This window comes from Tenrec ecaudatus, chromosome 10 (assembly GCF_050624435.1).
Source record: "Tenrec ecaudatus isolate mTenEca1 chromosome 10, mTenEca1.hap1, whole genome shotgun sequence".
Classification (NCBI taxonomy): domain Eukaryota; kingdom Metazoa; phylum Chordata; class Mammalia; order Afrosoricida; family Tenrecidae; genus Tenrec; species Tenrec ecaudatus.
In genome coordinates this window covers 70,085,371-70,105,842 of record NC_134539.1, presented here as the reverse complement: position 1 = coordinate 70,105,842, position 20,472 = coordinate 70,085,371, and the positions used below count along the sequence as shown (strand labels likewise).

General features: G+C 44.3%; 1 protein-coding gene across 1 annotated transcript in view; it reads left to right on the top strand.

Annotated features, from left to right (window-relative positions):
• GDA (guanine deaminase) overlaps nucleotides 1-20,472 on the top strand; it is a 102,322-nt gene that overhangs the window by 66,016 nt on the left and 15,834 nt on the right. Inside the window, exons 5-10 of the mRNA XM_075559067.1 lie at nucleotides 2,544-2,649; nucleotides 7,333-7,360; nucleotides 9,019-9,126; nucleotides 12,192-12,299; nucleotides 16,279-16,376; nucleotides 18,727-18,794. Coding sequence (XP_075415182.1) covers nucleotides 2,544-2,649; nucleotides 7,333-7,360; nucleotides 9,019-9,126; nucleotides 12,192-12,299; nucleotides 16,279-16,376; nucleotides 18,727-18,794 — 516 coding nt within the window. The remainder of the gene's footprint in view (nucleotides 1-2,543; nucleotides 2,650-7,332; nucleotides 7,361-9,018; nucleotides 9,127-12,191; nucleotides 12,300-16,278; nucleotides 16,377-18,726; nucleotides 18,795-20,472) is intronic.

The following is a 20,472-nucleotide window of genomic DNA, read 5'->3' as shown; positions in this document are numbered from 1 at the left end:
GCTATGAGTTAGAATTGACTTGATGGCAGTGGGGATTTTTGTTTGTATGTTTGTTTATTTGTTTGTTTACTCAGATGGAGTTGCCTTGAGTTGGAATCAATTCCTCAACAGCACAGCTCAATAGCACTAGGCAAGTGCTCCTTGAACACCTTGTGGGCTGAATGGGATGACTGCTTCCTGAGCAGCGGTGTAGGACAGAGGCATAATAGACAGCACGGACAATAAGCAGTGCTGTTTTCAGAAGGCAGCCAGGGCCAGTGATTATGGAATGACACTACGAGTCCCTTACCATGAGCTCTGAAAGGGAGAAAACGTAGCGAGGGAGGAAAATGTCTTTTAGCCAGGGGCAGTGACAGAGGGGAAGGAATGGGGACAGGAATCCTAATGGTGGGACCAGGGAACCAGCAGTAGGGTAGTTTAGCTGGACGAAGGAATTCGTTTTATAAGAGGCAGAAATAAGGGTGGGTAGATGTATGGCTCAGCTGGTGAAGGAGCTTGAATGAGCCTCAAAGACTCAATGGGAGGTTGGAAGCCACGTGAATTACATGACGAAAGTGGTGTTTTAAGGAAGGACACAGCCAGAGTGCTCCTTAGAGACAAGGATGGGGAGCCTTCGTCTCACATTCTTTGGACATGTTGTCTGGAGAGACCAGTTCCTGAAGAAGGACATCATGCTTGGTCAAGTATAGCAGGGCAGCAAAAATGAGAGAGGGCTGCGCCAAGGTGGGCTAACACTGTGGCAGCACCAGTGGGCTCAAACGGAAACACGTGAGGATGGCCCGGAACTGGGTAGTATTTCATTCTGTTGTGCACACGGTCGCTATGCATCAGAACCAGCTCCAGTCACCCACCAACCTGGAGCTAGAGAGAAGTAGGAAGACTTTTCAAACCTGACATGACCGAGGTGGAGGAAACAGTAATAATAATAGCATCGCTACATATAGTTTCAAGTCTGTAGGTAAAATAGATTTCAACTCTAACAGAGTCCAGCTGCTTTAGTGAGGACTACGTTCTTTAGTGCTGGCAGCTGCTATCGAGGCGAAGTAATTTCCCCACAGGTAAAAACAGTGGTGGGGGTGGTGTTGCAGGTGAAGCATTGGTCTGTTAACCACAAGGTTGGCAGTTCAAATCCGCCAGCCTCTTTGAGGTTGAAATATGAGGCTATCGCTCCAGTAAAGAGTTACAGTCTGGAATGGAATCTGCGGCAGGGGGTTTGCTGCAGTTAAGCATGGAGGAAGCATCTTCTCTGGATGGCATGTGCTTTATATACATTATTGTATGTATTTCTCCATATTAGTTTCCATTGAATCCGGGCACCCTGATATACAGCAAAAGGAAACATTGCCCCGTGTGGTGCCATCTTTGTGATTGTGGGTATGTTGGCGTCTAGTGCTACAGCTATGGTAGCAATCCATCCCATTGAGAGCTTCCAGGATTTCCAATGGTCATCTGCAAGCATTGATGTCCTTTGCTAGCAATTGGTCACACAACCCTGCACAGAGGAGAGGAAATTGCCTGCTGACGTGTTTGTCCCTTCCACAAATACGCCTGCTGGCTTGAGAAGGATGAGGAGCCACATCTGCCCAGAGAGGACAGATAGAGAGAGAGACTCACCAAGGGGCAAGGGCTGAGTTGGAAACCGGAGGGATACACTGAGGGAAAAGGGAAGAAGAGATTATGGTGTATCAAAGAATACCAGCGTGTTTCTGAGGACCAGAAACTACTAGTCCTTCACGTGAGGATAAAATGAAAGCAAACGATGGTTACGATGGAAGGAAAACATAGACAAGCTGTCGAAGAAAGGCCGAGTCATTTGTTTGCCCCCTAGGAATGTGCTCGAAGGAGGGGTGCGTTCGAGTTATTCACAGAAGAGCGGTCCGTACTTACAGCATGCAGTGACTGTCCCTGTCTGTCCATTGATTGTGCTGTGCTCAGTGTGTGTTCGTGTGATGCCGAAAGCTATACTGCTGGCATTTCAAACCCCAGCAAGGGTCATCGGCTCGTCGGGTCTCATTGCACCTCCAGACTAACGCAGTCTAGGAAGAGAGGCCTGGAAATCTACTTCTGCAAGTTAGCCAGTCAGAACCTTGTAAATCACCAAAGAGCACTGCCCAACTCGCTTGCTCTGCACATGTCCCTGTTGCTCTCAGGAGGACATCATATTTGGTGACGCAAAGGGCCAGGGAGTGCGGAGGGAACTCAGTGAGTTGGGTTGGCATACTGGTGACAGCAGTGGGCTTGATCTTGTGCATGAGGAGGACACATCAACAGGCAACATTTCATTCTGCCGCATACCCAGTCACCATGAGATGAGGGATTGATTTAGGAGCAGTAAACAACAGCACCTGCGGTTGCTTTTTGTTTTGTTCTGGTCGGGGAGGGTTTGGGGGTGATGGTTAGCCATCTGAAATGTCATGGTTGAGTAATCTTTGAGATTCTGGTTTGCGTTTTTTATAGGATTCTCATTTTTACGGGTTCTTCAGACTCATAAAAAGTGCCAGGGAGAAATAAACAGGATTTCAGACTCTGTTTGTGCTTCACAGATAAATTTGGGCAGCGAGCATTTGTGGGCAAAGTGTGCATGGATTTGAACAACACGGTGCCAGAGTACAAGGAAACCACTGAAGAATCAGTGGAGGAAACTGAGAGGTAAGGTGCCTCATTGTGTGTGAGCAGGTCTCTCCACAGCAAAGATGGGATGACCGATCGAGAGACCCAAGAACAGGTGTGACCCAGGGAAGAGAGTGATTCAGAATGTGTCCTTTACCCCCTTATGGAAAGGTTGCGGGGAAGAGATGAGCCAGTCAGGGTGCAGGGTAGCAACGATGAAACATACAACTTTCCTCTAGTTCTTAAATGCTTCCCCCTACCACTATCATGATCGCAATTCTACCTTACAAATCTGGCTAGACCAGAGGATGTACAGTGGTACAGAATGGAACTAGAAACATAGGGAATCCAGGGCAAATGATCCCTTCAGGACCAGTGGTAAGAGTAGTAATACCTGGAGGGTGGAGGGAAGGTGGGGTAGAAAGGAGGAACTGATTACAAGGATCTACATATAACCTCCTCCCTGGGGGGCAGACAACAGAAAAGTAGGTGAAAGGAGATGTTGGACAGTGTAAGATATGACAAAATAATACTAATTTTTGAATTATGAAGGGTTCATGGGGAGTGGGGTAGGAGGGGGAAAATGAGTTGCTGACAGCAAGGGCTAAAGTAGAAAGAAAATGTTTTGAGAATGATGATGGCAACAAATGTACAAATGTGCTTGACACGATGGATGGATTGTGATAAAAATTGTACGTGTCCCCAATAGAATGATTTTTTAAAAAGAATGTGGAATGTGCCATTTAGAGCCAGTAGGGACACACTTAATCCTCAGAGAAGTCTCTAAGAGGGCATCTGTCTTTCATAAGGAAGTTGAGTCAGATGCAGGCTAAAAGACACACCCCAGTGGCCTCGGAACTCAATAGTCTTTCCACCATGGCCTAGATGTCCATCTCAAGTTCAATGTAAACGCATGAAAATGGTGTGGGGGAACCGCACATGCGAATGAGCAAGGAAGTATGTGCTGTGGTGTATGTAGAACAATGTGGAAGTGAGGAACAGGTTGTGGAACAAGATACCTGACAAGGAATTCAGAAAAATCCCCGCTGCTGTCGAGTCAGTGCTGACCTATAGCAACCGGCTGTGGGCTTTCAAGACTGTCACTGTTGATGGCAGCAGAGAGCCCCGTCTTTCACCCTCGGAGCTGCTGCTGGTTTCAAACTGCTGGCCTTGTGGATCACAGCCCAACCAATCTGTGACCGCTCTGCCATCAGGGATCCCCATCAGATAAGAGTTGTTACTTTTAAAGATTGCTTAAAGAACTTTCACTTTGAAAAAGACTTTAAAATGTTTTTATTATGAAAGCAGTGTGTGCTCAGCCCAGATAAAACTACTCGTCCCTTCCCTGCCATCGAGTCAGTCCCGACTCATGTGGCCCACAGCACAGGGTAGAACTGCCTCTGTTCGTGTCTGAAATGATAACTTTCTTTTTTTCTTTGGTCAATCAGTCCTGCGTTTTTATTAAAGAGAATTAGAAATAGACTAGACCTGGCAGCCAAGGGGAGACTGGCCAGGAAGATGAGGTAGGCTCGGGCCCTGGGGATTCAAGGGCAGGGTGATGGCCCGGAAGAGGCCAGGGAGACCTGGAATTGGCAGCAGCTGTGGAAGTGACCAAGGTTCAGCTTTCAGGTACTGGGACCCACAGCTGGTCCTGCAGGGGGTGCAGAGGGTGTTGGGTTGGGCAGGATGTCCCCAGGGCTCTCCCATGAGGTGTGCCTAGATCCTCCACTGGGCTTGATCCTGCTCATTGCCTTCCATGGCCATTGACCTCACTGACCTACCTATCCATCATCAGGGGACTTGTGATCATTCATTTCATCAATGCCCTGCATGTCCTCATCATCCTTACTGTCTTCATCATCTTCTTCGCCATCCTCATCATAGTGCTGGTGGGGCAGGGGGAGCCTCTGAGGCCGGCTTGCCAACAGGTGACAGGTGTTGTCATTTTCTGCAATGCTCTGGAGCCAGGCCTGATGGTCCTCCTCATGCTGTCATGGCTCAGTCTCCTCCGCAAAGGGCCGGTCCTGATGTAACTAGAGTGAGGGAAATAAAGTAGACATGGCTCCTAGACTGGGGGAAAGATCAAGTAAACCCAGCACTCAGGTGGGGGGTTTGGGAGCTGTTACTTCATTTGTGGGTGGTGGCATTGGGGAAGGCAGCATGGAAACAGCTGGTCCCTTGGGGACTCAGACCCTGCTTTCTGTTCTGGCTCCATCACTTACTATCTCTTTAATCTTGGTCAAGTCATGTATCCCCTTGAAGCCTCAGCTACCTCCTCTGTAAAATGGGGACAATAACCCATATAGCTTTTCATTATTCTGATAATTCCATAAGAGATTTTTTTAAAGTTCCTTGTAAGCTATTCTAAGAGGAAAGAGAATGAACGGGAGGTGTAGAGACAGGAATTTAGAACGGAGAGTGGAATTTTAAAATTATCCATAGCAGAGGTCTCTACTGCCTCCTCCCTCTAAGATGGCCCATCTTGGGACATTCAACCACGTCTCATGAACCACAGCTAAATGGGGGAGTACCATGCACGTGCTGGGCTTCAGTTAGACATTTTGGAAAAGTTAACTAACCAAGTTGACAGGTAGACAGATAAACAAACCGTTTTTTAATTATTATTTAATCAGGAAAGCAACTATGATTGGCTAAGAGAGCTTATCAGAAAGGTCCTAGTCAGAATGAAAACCCTTCAGCTCACAGAAAGGAAAAAGTCAAGGCGACAGGCAGTGACTGGCTGTAGGCCTCACAGTGAGAGGGAGCTCAGAACTCCCTCTGAAAAGGGATCCAGGCCAAGCAGGAGAGAAGAATCTCCATCTAGCCCTGCCTTTTCCCTGAGGCATGGCTGAGACGGTAACTCTCCATGGGAGTAGAAAGCCTTGTCTTTCTCCCTTGGAGCGGTTGATGGCTTTGAACTGCGACTCTGGTTAGCGACCCAGCGTGTAATCACTACACCGCCAGGGCTCCTTCTGGATAAAGCAAGCTGAGAGAAGCACAAACAGGTGCACAGCAGGGGAGTGAGCAAAGGCTCTGTAATGCAAACACGTAAACTGATAAGCACTGGTATTTTATTTTAAAACCTTTCTGTGTTTTCCTAAGAGGCCTATTATACCCTGCCTGCTATCTGGTCATATTAGGAGGAGAGAGGCTCTTCTAGATTTGATGCTGGAATGGCCATGTCTTGGTAATGCAAGGAGCTACATTATTAGCAGCTTCTCCAAGACATGATCTGAAAGAACATCTTCCCAAGGTGAAGGGCAGAGAGCCAGGAGGGAAGGCTGTCAAGTTAATTCTTTTCGTGTATTGTCTCCATATCTGTGTGCTTACGTAGAGCAGGGCCCCTCACTCGGTAAGCTGCAGTAAAGATCAGAGGATGTCTTGTAGCACACATCGCTAGAGACATAACATTAATGTTCTCTACTCCAGCTGCTTCTGGTATAGAGGCTGGGTTCACCAGAGATGGCGGACAGCCTACTGTGGGAAAACCTGCGCTCCCGAAAATAGAAAGCAGTATGCAGATAGAATTATACTGAGAGGCGCCAACAGTTGTCCACATTCACATGAAAACAAAGCATTAAAGTCCAAACATTAAATATATATCCACATTCACCAATGGATAAACAAAATATCCACTGGGCTTCTGTCAAGAGCAATGGAGAAATTTTGGAAATGAAGAATGGTGATGTTACAGGACATCACGTAATGAACATCATCGGATTGTACATGTGACAACTATTGAAACTGCACATGTTTTCATATATGCATGTAGATATGCATTCAGCATAATAAAATATTCCAATTGAGATTATGAATAGAATAATAGCAAAATTCCTTATCAACAGAAATAAATCCACATGGAAGATTATTCAGCTGTTCTGCGTACACACAGATGAATCTTGGAGGTAGTACACTAAGTGAAAGAGACCAGACATGAATGACCTCAATAGTAGGATTCCGTGGGCAGCTGAGCCCTAGCCATTATGCCCTGAGGGGCCTCCTAGCAGATGTTTAAAGTGGGCAAATCACAAGCAGACAGTAGATGGGAGGATACCTGGGTCAGGGATAGGAACAGCTATTTATTATAAACGGTAAAAAAGATCTTATTGTGAGGAAGCAATGCTCTAAAATCTCCTGGGGTAAAGAAATTCTCTCTACCTCCCTCTGCAGAGAGAGCTAGTAGAATCTCCATCCCAGTCTCCCTTTGCCGAATAACTGCCTCTGGACCCTTCTTTCTGCCTTCCTCCAGCATCTGTCCCAAGTGAGATTCTACTCTTGGAAAGAAATGATGCTATGTGTGAATAAGTTGGCTTACTGCTTTATCGAAATTAGGAGACGAGGGGCTTCTTCGTGTCTACACACTTCTAGATGCTTAGGACTTCACAACTCTAATATACATGGAGCATAACACCTTGAGCATTGAGTATTTGCTACACAGAGCTGAAGCTAATAGAAGGACCCGAGGACTGTGAGGATACTCTGCTAAGAACTCAGCTGATGTTAGATAAAATTACATTTCTCCATGATTGTGCACCCTATCTTCTGGACAGCAAATGAGATTGTTATCACCACTTGTTACTCTTTCATGAGTGAAAGTGACACAGGAGCATGGTAGATGTGTTGTAGAGAAATATGGATGTGTATGGGTCGTGTTTATATCCTTGGAAAATTTATCTGAAAATGTTTACATATCCTAACTTCTCATTTGTTGCTTAATTTCAGATTTGTGTCAGAAATGCTTCAAAAGAATGTAAGTAAACTTGTTAGTAGCTTATTTTGGGACTGTGCTTGTGTTTGTTGCATGATGCAGCACTGGTTTGTTTAGTAGATATTTGTATTAGTCCACGAGTGTTTGGCTTATACCATGTGTGGAGAAGTATGGGACCTACAACCTGGAATTGCTTTCACAAAGGACTCATCAACTCAGCTCAGTGAGGTCTGATAGCATTTGCTTTTCAGTGGAGGATACTGGGGCGTTGTAACCCAACCTCTATGATTTGGTTTTAGCATAATTTTTGAAACCAATCAAGACTGATTTGCATAGGTTTCAGGAAGCAAAGAAGTCAGCCAGCAACAACAAAGGAAACTCTTAATGGGGTAGGTTGATATTTATGTCACGTAGTAGAAGAGCCACAATAATGGACTCAAGCCAACAGTGATGAAGACGTCACAAGAGAAAGCAACATTTCATTTTTATACATAAGGTCACCTTGAGTCAGGGCTGAATTGATGGCAACAAATGAAACAACAGCTAAGCAGTCACCAGTCAGATATGTGCAAACATGAAGTTGACTTTATTCTTGGCCCTTTGACCTCAACCTCCTTTGCCAAGATATGGAGGGGAGAACCAGTTTTCATCAGGTAGGTAAATTTGGCCCAGCCTGTTAAGTTTTTAGTTGTGTTAAGCAATAAATGTCTCTGTTACTGCTCATCTTTGGGTCTCCATTTCAGGGCACCTTTCCCATTTACTGTGCCCCTCCTTCCACTTCATTCTAGTTTCAGAGTAGATGGGTACTTGATGAGAGGGTGGTTGGAGGGTGGAAGCTGGACGTGATAGGGTTTCTTGATGATGATGTCAACATTGACTGGTCATCTGGCCACCTATACCTCCTCATCTGCTCTGCAGTCCAAATAGTGTCCCGCCATTCTACTTTGGCCAGTAGGTGTAGCAGTCATGGGGTCTTCAGGCACTGAGCCAGGCAACCTCTTTGGTAGCACCCTGGAGTTAGGAGATCCTAGGCAAATGGTGCTGTTTCTGATCCCACCGTCAACAGGCTGAAGTATGGCTCCATTGAGCAAAATACGACCCAGTAAGGCCCTTTCCACAATATCTTTTAATGTCTGGCTGGAGGCCACAGGAAGCCTTGTGACTTCTGCCCATTTACCCTTGGGTAATGTAAAGGGAGCTGTATTTTCATCATTTTCTTATGGGTGTTCTCTTTGGCTCAACCCAGCGACAGTCTGGCAACTGAACATCTCAAGGGGGCTATGACCAGCATAGCTGAATAAGGTGCAGCCAAGGAAACCTCGCCTTCAAAACTCTCCTGCCAATTGTCCTCTGCCTCCCAGTTTTCTTCATAAAACTCACCCACTCTAGGTTTTTTCTGAGCCTGAAGTGGAGGTGAAGGAGGGGACTAACTTTCCCCTTCCCCTTGAACTTGCGCTAAGGAATAGACTCCCCTTCAAGCACATGGAGTGAAAATTGACGCCATGCCAACAGGTTTGGCTTTTTGGTTTCTCTCAGCCATGAGCTATTTCTGCAGAGCAGAGCTCTTGCCCCAGCTCTTAAAACGGGACAGCCTGTCAAAATGAAGCCATCAACTCCTCTCGGTACGGCCTTCAGGCGGGCTCAGGGCCCGTTCATGCTAGCCCTAGGGTTCTTATCGGTTGTTTTTTGGTTGTTTCTAGTATCCGAGGGTGAAGCCCATAGTGACACCACGTTTTGGCCTTTCCTGCACTGAGGCTTTAATGCGTGAACTCGGCAAAATCGCCAAGACCCAAGATTTGCACATTCAGGTGGGTTTTCCCTTGCTTGTACCTCTCTCTAGACCTGCAGGACTTTCTGCACCGTGAATCCTGGCAGGAATCTCCAGTTCCTCAACTGAAGGCTGCCAGAGCTGTAACATTACAGGCCTGCATGCGGAACTTTGCAAAGGCCCCTTACAGAAAACGACCTAATCCATTTTTATTTCATTTCACGGATAAGAAACTGAAGGCCCATTTATCCTCAACCTCCTATGATAATCCTCTGAGAGACAAGGGCATCTTCGTAAGTAACTGAAAAGGACCAGTTACACACTGTTTACTTATTCTCGGCCAAGTACAGTTCATGCCTTTCTTTCCGACTCGATCTGATGCCTTCCCTCCACGGTCTTGATCTTCATTTGGGAAGAAAATCAGCTATTATTATTTGAAAAGCAGAAAGAACCCAATTTCCACCTCACCACAAAAAAATGCACTTAAAAGCCTCTTTGTTCTAAGTTGCTTAATTTAAAATTGGGAACAAAACATATATCGTACTTTGTCATTAAGTTGTAGCAATTTAAGAATAAAACACTTTTTACAGCTTACAGCTGGGTTAAACCTGGGAGCCTCCCTTCCCCATCCAAGCTTAATTATATACTGTACTAAAATCCCTTCTCTTACGAGTTATTTGACTATCTTATATTAAAGGGCAAGTGGGGAAAAGCCACCTAGAGATCCTTTACCATTTGGTAGTATTTCTCTATTAAAGCCGTATCTTCCAGGAGGATAGCACAGGGCTGGGCAGTGGGGGGTTGCTGTGAGTGAGAACGGACTCAATGGCACCCAACAAGACCCAAGTATCTTCTTCTAGCCCAATTATTAACGATTCACTCTTCACCCTGCTTCTGGGATCTGTGATGCATGAATGACTCTTGGAGATGAAATCCAAAATTTAGAAGAAAACACTGGGAATAAAATGTTTCTGCTCTTTAAAAAATAGCGTGAAAATAGTCTTAAGGTACACAGGAAAATGAAATAGAACAACACACAGCAAGATTGACCACATCCTTATGGAGGAGTTTAGTCTGTGTGCTTATTCAAATGCGTTACAATGATGTGAATCGTTCTGCTTTCTTCTCTTGTGATGTCCATGTAGTTCTTCAAGGGTCTGGAATGTCCTCTAGGGGGCGCCCTGTGTGGAACGCTGCTATCTCTTCCTTATTTGGGTGTGCATACTTTACTACATGTGGAGAGAGGAAAGCCGCTTTACAGTTCTTCCAATGTTAATTTGCTTTTGAGTTATTTCTCATACAACTGATTGGCCTGACAATTTTTATTGTAGGTCAATTGTTGGGGATGGCTACATTTAAGATTTGCATCTTAAAAACATCAAACACTTCACACCTTTTAGGTTGTTTGGTGTTCTGGGAAGTCAACAGAGGGGTGGAGGGATTTAGGATCACTGTTTTACTCACCTGTGGATTCTTAAGGGCTCTTTTTTGAAGATTTCGGTTTTGTCCAACCTAGTTATTTTCAAGCTGTTTTCTGCAAAATCATTCATTTGGAAGTGAGCAAAGGGGACAAAGTGGAGACGGTTTCAGAGCTACAACTTGGCCTCATCCTGAAGGGCAGTATGTTAAACATGGTCCTCCAGGGAAACAAAACCAGAACACTTATGATTAGAGAGATAGATAGATAGATAGATAGATAGATAGATAGAGCATGAAGGAATATAACAGCTAATTAGTCCACATAGCAGTACAGAGGGCTCAGATCAACTCACTCCGTGGAACAGTTAATATACTGGAAATCTTACAAGGGCTGCCGGGTCCACGGTCAAGGAAACAGACAGCCAAGTCTTCCGTAGAGCAATGCAGGCCGTCCGGACACAAGTAGCAAACAGCAGGGCAGGTCACCAACAGTAAGCCAGACAAAAGAATCCGACAGTCCCAAGCTCACCAGCAGCGTGGTGAAGCATGTCTTGAAGGAACTCCAAACTCTAGCTACATGATCTATGCATTGGATGTCCCATGGGTAGTGTAGCTCACAAGTTGAGGCAGGGAACTAGCTAAAGCAACTGCACGCCAGTCAGAGAGAGAGAGAGAGAGAGAGAGAGAGAGAGAGAGAGAGAGAGAGAGAGAGAGAGAGAGAGAGAGAGAGAGAAGAAGAAGAAGAAGAAGGAGGAGGAGGAGGAGGAGGAGGAGGAGGAGGAGGAGGAGGAGGAGGAGGAGGAGGGAAGGAGGAGGAGGAGAGGAGAGGAGAGATACTGGTTCAGTCACCAGAGACCAAGAGAGAGATAGAGATAGAGAGACAGAGAAAGTGAGTGAGAGCTGCTAATCCATTTATCTCTTTGTCCTCTAGTCAAACTGCGACCTTATTAATCCCACATGTTCTGATTGGCCAGGTTGGCACAATAAACCTACCTATCACAGACAGCTTGTTGATGGTGCCTTCTATCTATTGGCTTTTTGTCCACTTTCATTTGAACAACACTTCCCAAACTAAAAGCAGTTGGGAATTCAACTCATCTAGCCTAACCTTTCTACTGGTAGCAAAATTATTTGTCCTAAGACACCCAACTGGGGTTAGCACTGGGTCTAAAACTCTGCCATCTTTATTTACCCTCCAGTTTTCTCACCAGTGAACCAGGCCATTTGTGTTTCTGATGGTCACTGAACTCTTTCAATGGCCAACACCAGAAGAGGCAGGTTTTCTGAGGTATCTAGGCTCCTCATCCTCTTCCTGTATTTTTTTTTTTTATTTTGGGTTTATTTCAGGATTTGTCTTGGTATACACACACACACTACATTTGATATTCATAGTTTCCTGATTTGATATATATGTATATGTAAGAGGGCTTCAAAACGTTCATGAGAAACAGGAAGTAATTTTTCTATGAACATTTTGAAGGATATATATATATATATATTCACATACCATACTATATATAGTTAGATCTATACTTGTTTTAAATCACAAATCACTTGTCTCTTTTTTCCACGTATGCCTTACTTAGGCAAGTAGAAGCTATCTACACCATTTCAGGGGTTGGAACTATAATTCCTAAGGGTACTTTTATTTTAAAAGAAATTTAAACTATAATTTTTTTCTTTTAGAGCCACATAAGTGAAAATCCTGATGAAGTTGAAGCTGTGAAAAATTTACACCCAGGTTATAAAAACTACACAGATGTGTATGATAAAAACAATCTGCTGACAAATAAGGTAAATTGCACATCATGACATACTTTATATAAAGTAAATTTACTTAAATCTCAAAATTGTATTAGTAATCTTCAGACTTTGGGACATGGACATGTTTATGAAATTAGAATAAAACTCCAGGTTAGGTTAGTTTATGGTTTTGTTGCTATTGTTAAGGGAGCAGGGTCTGAATTTTCATCCTGGGAGAGAAATCCAAAGGGTTCATTGAGGGCAGGGGGATATTGGTTCAAGGGCATTTTGGTAGTACCCATTAGCATCTTAAAAATTAGAATGTATTGGGTTTTTGGTAAATTTTCACACAGTACCATTAGAACGGAAGTGTTTGTTTAAATATAGAGTATGTATATTGATACTAAAAATAAAACCCCAAACCCATTGCCATTGAGTTGATTCCAACCCAGAGCAACCCTACATGATAGAGTTACATAGGCTATAATCTTTATATGAGAAGGCTGCCACGTCTTTCTGCCACCATTCTCCTGGTGAGTGGGAACCACTGGACCTTTGGTCACAGTAAAGACCTGTCCACAGTGCTCCCAGGCCTCCTTATGTTGATATTAACTACTCATGCAGAAAACAAAACAGTGAAGGCTGTCAGGGGGCATGAGGTAGGGGTGGGGACTGGCTCAATAGTAGACCTTTGGGGATGCAACAGTTGGAGACTCAACTCCTAGCTGAGAGGTTAGAGGTTTGAATCCACCCGGGGGCTTCTTGGAAGATAAGCCTGGCTGTCTGCATCCAAAAGACGACAGCCATGCAGATGCTATGGTACAGTCCTGTCCTTACACATGTGGGGCACTAGGAGTCAGAACCAGCTCTGTGGTCACAGCAGCAGCAGGGACAGCAACAACCTAACTTATAATTGCATCCGACATGCGCAAAGAATTCGGCATCCAGTCTTACACAGAGGAGGGCTCGATGCTATTGCTCGTTGTATGTGGATGCACATGTTGTCTTTAGTTTTCTGAAGTGATTATTTTTAAATTACTATGTGTTGCTTCTAGAACTAAACAATCTGAGAGAATTAAAATTAAAACAAAAACCAGTCCCAGCAGTGTATCCCTGGGCCTTGGCCTTACAGGAAATATGCAATCTAGACGGAGAGTTTTATCAGTGCAGTAAATGATTTTTAGTGGTTATGTGAATGGAGATCTGAATGTGACTGGCTTGAAAAGTTAAAAACCAAGAACCAAGCTCTCTGCCATCAAGTGACCTAGGACAGGGGAAAATTTCCACCTGTGACTTTCCAAAATGATAAATCTTTACAGGAGTAGAGAGCCTCATCTCTCTCCCACGAAACGGCTGGTTGTTTTAAACTCCTGACCTTTTGCAGTTAGTAAGCCAGCACGTAGCCCACTGCACCTACCACCAGGACTGCTTTTAAAAAGTGACTACTCTGCATACATTATATAAATGCTACATCATAATCTCTACCTCCTTTTACATATATTTCCATATGATGAATAAATTAACCTTCAATTTGCATGTGAATTCCCACTGCACACAGGTTGTTAATATTTTGCTTTAATAATAATTTTATAATCACCGAATCATGCCTCCCAAAGGTGAAAGCAGTTTAGGTACAGGTTTTAAACTGAAAGAAAGGGAATTCTGAAAGATAAAAGTTTATTTAGGAAAATACATAAATGGTGTTGCCAAGAACAACAAATAAAAGTAGTTTTAAAGTATTCAGTGGCTGCTTTCTTGGATCTGTTTTACCTTTTGATTTAAACTTTACATTCTAACAAACCCAGGGACAAGGGAAAAACATGGGACCCCAAATGGTAGAGAGGGGGGAGTGGGAGGCCTGGTGGGAAATGATCAAGGGTAAGGTTGCTTAGAGAAGAGGTATACTCTAGCCCAGGTGGCGACGAAGCATGGTAATAGGGCAGGAGGAAAGTCAAAGGAGATGGAGGAAAGAGCTAGGAGTCAAAGGGCATTCATGGAGGTCTAGACAAAGACATGTACACGCAAATATATATAGGAGGATGGGGAAATAGATCTATGTGTCTATATGTATAGGTTAAGTATTAAGGTGGTGGAAGGACCTTGGGCCTCTACTCAAACACTCCCTCAATGCATGAATACTTTCTTTTATTAAATTGAACTCTATGATGCTCACTCTCCCGACACAACTGCTGGAGCCAAAGTGGGTGGACAAGTAAATGTGGTGAAGAAAGCTGATGGTGCCCGGCTATCAAAAGAGATAGTGACTGGGGTCTTAAAGGCTTGAAGATAAACAAGCGGCCATCTAGCTCAGAAGCAACAAAGTCCACATGGAAGAACACACCAGCCTGTGTGATCGAGTGGTCCCAAAGGGATCAGTTACCAGGCATCAAAGAACAAAAAATCATATCATTGACTGCACACCTCCATGATAGGATCGCTGAAGACAAATGGGTGCGTAGCAAATGTGGTGAAGAAAGCTGATGGTGCCCGGCTATCAAAAGAGATAGTGTCTGGGATCTTAAAGGCTTGAAGGTGAACAAGCGGCCATCTAGCTCAGAAGCAAATAAGCCCACATGGAAGAAGCACACCAGCCTGTGTGATCACGAGGTGCCAAAGGGATCAGGTATAAGGCATCATGCAAAAAAAAAAAGATATAAGTGTGTATATGTATATATGTATATGTATATGTATATATGTATATATATACCATATTAAATGAAGGGGGAAGTGCAGAGTGGAGACCCAAGGCCCAAGTGTCGGCCAATAGAGATTCCCTCATAGAGGGGTTTAGGAGAGGAGATGGGTTAATTAGGGTGCGAGGTAATATTGATGAAGAACACAGCTTTCCCCCAGAGCCTGGATGCTTCCTTCCCCCAACTACCATGATCCGAATTCTCCCTTGCAGGGCTGGATAGGACAGAGGCTGTACACTGGTACATATGAGGGCTGGTACAGGGAATCCAGGGTGGATGATACCTTCAGGACCAAGGGTGTGAGGGACGATGCTGGGAGAGTGGAAGGTGAGTGGGTTGGAAATGGGGAACTGATTACAAGGATCCACATGTGACCTCTTCCCTGGGAGAGGGACAGCAGAGAAGGGGCGAAGGGAGACTCCGGATAGGGAAAGATATGACAAAATAACGATGTATAAATTACCAAGGGCACATTGGGGAGGGGGGAAAGGGGAGGGAGGGGGAAAAAAAAGAGGACCTGATGCAAGGGGCTTAAATGGAGAGCAAATGCCTTGGGAATGATTGGGGCAGGGAATGTATGGATGTGCTTTATACAATTGATGTATGTATATGTATGGATGGTGATAAGAGTTGTATGAGTCCCTAATAAAATGTAAAAAAAGAAAAGAGGAGAAAAAAATGATTAGGGCAAAGACTGTACAGATGTGCTTTATACAATTGATGTATGTATATGTATGAACTGTGATAAGAATTGTATGAGCCCCAATAAATTGTTTTAAAAAAACAAAAAAAAAACTTTACATTTCATACACAAATTTGAATGGCGATGTAGATATAAATGAGTTAGAGGTTATTTGGTTATATGAGCCTGCAATAAAATTAAGAAAAAGCAGGGAGGGGTGGGAACATACCTGTGTGCATTGAGAAGTGAAGACTTTATTCCAAAAATGTTGAGTGTGAGAACAGAAATTCACACCAGTCTTCTAGTATCTAGTATCTCACCATGGAGGCAGCGGGAAGGACTAGCTTGGCTGTTTTCAACAGTGGAAACAATATGGAAAGTCTACCGTGTAGATAAGTGTTTAGAAAAACAGGACTAGACGAGCAAGATCTACAAAGTGGGTGAGACTTTTGTAATAAAATGTCTGCACAGGCCTTTTGTGAGGTGGGACTCAGTGATAGTGGTTGCGTGCAGGCCCCTCCTCTGGAAAGTTCACGTAAAGATGGCAACAGCCAAGGCGCAGCTTCCATCGGCACCGGGGAGATCTTGGTGGGAGTGAAAACTACCCTCCCCGTTTTTAAGAGCTCAACTTCACATCAGGCTCTTTTCTTTCCAGACAGTGATGGCGCACGGCTGCTACCTTTCTGCAGAAGAACTTGACGTTTTTCATGAACGCGGAGCCTCAATCTCACACTGCCCCAATTCTAACTTATCGTAAGTAGGCACTCATTGTTTGCCGAAAATGTGGGTTGCAAATTAGCAGGCAAATCGTTTTGCTTTCTTAGTTCCTCCTGCACTCTCTCTCTTCTAGAAGATAATGCAATTCTTCCATGCACTTTTTGAAGCTCCCTCCATAATTACATGTAACTGAAATAAAAACGAGGTAAGCTGATACTTACCTGAGCTTTCATAGAGGTTTGGCTTGGGGGTGGTGGGAAAGCATTTACAAAGGGCTCCCCCACCCACTCTCTTTCTTAGAATACATTTGAAGTGTACTGTGTCTCCTAAAATTTCTGCATTTAAACAAAATAGGGTAGTTCAAGAGTCCAAACCCAGTTCAGCTCTAGAGGCAAAGACTAAAAGGATGTATGAGAGAGCTTCAAACGTTTTTTTTGGAAAATTTGAGTGGAAAGGTCATGGAATTCTTAGACACACTTTCTGAAGGCCCTTCCTGTATTCCAGCCAGGTACGGGCTTCCTCTGGCTGATTGTGCTGTAGTGTGGACAGAGGTACAATGATCTGGGAAGGCCAAGCTGCTGGATTGAAAGGCGTGTCAGCTCACAGTTGATAGCCTCAGGGTGGGACTACGTCCTAGGGTACAAACTTTATTAGCAACTGATGCTTAACCATTGGAAGGGTTCTGGACCCATCAGTGAGCCCAATGAAAATTATGCCCTGCCTCTTGAGACCAGGCCCATAGGTAAAGCATTTTTGCATCTAATTTCAGGGGATTCATGGACCCCATGAAGCTAATCCATGGCTGCAGCGTTTAGCATCAATGCTCCACGGTTCAATTAGAAAAGGTGTCTATCATTTCTGGTGGCTGGGTGGAATGGATAAACCATTCCTTCAGCAAAATCATTAGCTTCTGCTAGATGTCAGGTTTCTGAGAGGTACTTGGTGTCCTCTCTTGGTTTGGGTTTTTCTTGCAGATACAGGTTGTGAGCAGAGGATTCCTTTGCAAATATTTTCCTTGAGGATGATCTCAGGATCATCTTAGGATGATCTCATGGGATCCAGACAGGGGAGGAAAAGTGAATCATGGAGCCAGCTACAGACAGGTCCCTGGAGTACAGTCCTCTTAGAGAACCCCAATGAGCATCCAAAATAAGCGTCCAAGACATCCTGCCTAAGGGGGGAGGGAGCAGGGGTAGTTAGACCCTTATCCTCATCAGTCATGAGTAAAGGGTCCTTTGTGGGAGTCTGAGGCACTAATTCCCTGGGATTTCCAACCTTCCTCCCACCAGGACAGGGATTGAGTTATCCCAGGCATTGAGTTAGATGTGCTGCCACACTCACCTAATGTGTTGGCAGTCTTTAGTCTTTAGTCTTTGTGAATGGAAAAGTACATGTCAGTGGATGGATGGGAAGAGCCTCAGCAATACCTTTTTAGGGTAGTTTGAGTCTCCCAGAGACACAAAGGTTTCATGGGTGACAGGGAATCTTGTCTGTCTAACGGCGTAAGGACATGATTATGGTCAAGTGACCAGGCACTGGAAGGGTTTCCCATTCCGAGGGTACGTTGTACATCTGCTGAATGAAAACATGACCCAGCTTGGCAAAGTGAAGTTGGAGTTAAAGTCTATAAGAGCATTTCCCATTTCCAGGGCTCACCACTACTCTTGTTCCAACAATGCTGAGCACTGTGTTGCGTTGTTATAAGTATGTGGGCCTTCAGTCAGATGACTTTGAGCTTCACATCTTTGCAGGTTATAGAGATTGCGTATGTTTGCCTTTGTCCCTTTAGAAGAGTGACATTATCAATTAAACTCTCAGATGTTGAGGTCCAGCATTCTTCCCAGGTGGGATGATATTTCTTGGGGACTACTGATAATAGTCCATCCCTGATTCACTAGGCTGTACCCCTTTTCCAACAGGGTCCCCCCTTTCTCTGAATGTGCATTACTCATTTTGAGGAACGCATTAGTCCAGACATAGAGAAAAGGCGATTCTTTTACAGCTCCTACTTCCTAATATTGAAGGATAAGTTAGCTTGTAACAAATACCTTTCTGATACAATTTTTGGGCTCATTACAAGATTTACTTTCTCCATTCTTTTCTTAGGAGCAACCCCTTGCTTTTGGTTCTGACTCTTACGATTTTGGGCTCTCCTGGCAGGTTCAGAAAGTATGTGCACATTTATGGTCCTTAAGTCCCTAGGACTTGGGTGCTCTGATTTGACTAATGTGTTCATATCAGCATTAGTGCTGAGATGACAGGAAATACCACGTTCAGTGATAACACTCTCGTTAATATCCGTTTCCCTTTTCTGATCCTACACAGAAATATCACACATGACATTACATATGAGCCTCCTTGTGCTGATGATCTCTTCTCTCTCCAGGCTGAGAAGTGGCTTTCTCAATGTGCTAGAAGTCCTGAAACACAAAGTGAAGATAGGACTGGGGACAGGTTAGTAGTTCTCCATTTCTAGTTAATGGCCAGTAAGTGCCTTACTTTTGCACATGACTCATATGTGGGCAACAGGTTTTTCGTGTTAAAAACAAAACAGAATGGTTTCATTCTTGATGGTGATGCCTTGAGGTCCTAAAACGGAGAAGCTGGAAGAAGTAAGGCAATGTACCCCAAGGGAGACGTTTTGAGGAGTACAGTGCCCTGAAGGAGCCTCTCCCAAGAGTGCACATGGTTCAGGGAAGCGCCTGTGTACACGCTCAAGGGTTGGCGGTGTGAATCCTACACAAAGGAGCCTCAGAACAAAGGCCTGGTGTGATGGACTGCCAAACAATCGCTGCTAAACCGCCACAGAGCAGTTTCACGCCCACACACATCCAATAGCCGTGAGTCTGAATCAGCCTGATGGCAACGGGTTTGTTTTGTTTCTTTTAGCCTCCCGAAAGCCATTATTCCTGTTTACCGTTCAGAAGTTGGTCTTTCAGAGATACCTCTTTCTAAAGTGCTTCAAAGATGCTTTTTAAAAAAAGAAACATTGATTTTTTTTCTTCCCTTTGTCCTTCTGGCTGTTTTAATGGTTTGGGTTTGGATGTTTTCAATAACAGTATAATCACAAAACTGCATCACCTTGGCCCAGTGAGCACAAATTCAGTCCACGCAGTTGTCGGGAACACTGAGACATTTGTTGAGAACTTGCTTTGCTTCTAAGTGTTTAGCAAAATGAGCCTCCTCCATTCCCACAGGCATTTGGCTTGTTTATGAGGCTGAAGGACATCCTGGGTGACTGACAGAACCATCTCCTGATCTACACAGAACATTTTAAGGATGGGTTTTTGCTTTTGTTTGTTTGATTTACTGTGTGCCGTGCTGCTCACTCCAGAAATCAGAATCAGGCCCAACCATCCAGGTGTCTGCTGTGAATCTTCTATTTCTGTGTGTGACTGAACTAAAAATTAAAACCAAAACAATGCATTGCTAACAGGGGTTGGGGTACAAGGCCTCATTTACACTTCTTTTATTTTTATTCTTTTAGAAAGAAAGGGGGCTGGGGAAAAGCGAGGGGGAGAAAAGGAAGAGAACGGAGAGAGGATGAAGAAGAGAGGAGTGAGGGAGGGGGAAAGGGACTCAAACAGAGGAAAAGAAGGGGAGAAAAGAGGGAGAAGAAGGGGAGGGGTGAGATGAAGAAACAGAGGAGAGCAGCGGGAGAGGGGAGAGGTGGTAAGAGAGGGCTCATTTGCTATTCTTGATGCACATCCCTGCTGTTCAAGAGCATCCGGACATACTGATGCGCTCGCTTCTTCATTTTCTGTAATGACTTAAGTCACGTTTGTCACTATGAGATCTTTCAGAGCAAACAGCTCGTTGGTAAGATGTACAATAATGTATAGAAGGCACACATACAATAATGTAGGGGGAGTAAGTGCAGAAATATCCCCACATAATCATAGAAACCTTCACTAAACAAAAATACCAAAATGTGCTATTGTTCTGAATATAGCTTCCATCTAGATCTAAACAAAGCTGAAGAGAATAATTTTATTTCTCTAGCCCCCTGCCAAGGAGCTCCGGTGGCACAGTGGTTACACACTGGGCTGTGAATGGCAAGATCAACAGTTAGAAACCACCAGCTTCTCGGAGAAAGAAAGGCTTTCTACTCTCATAAGGATTTGCCATCTTG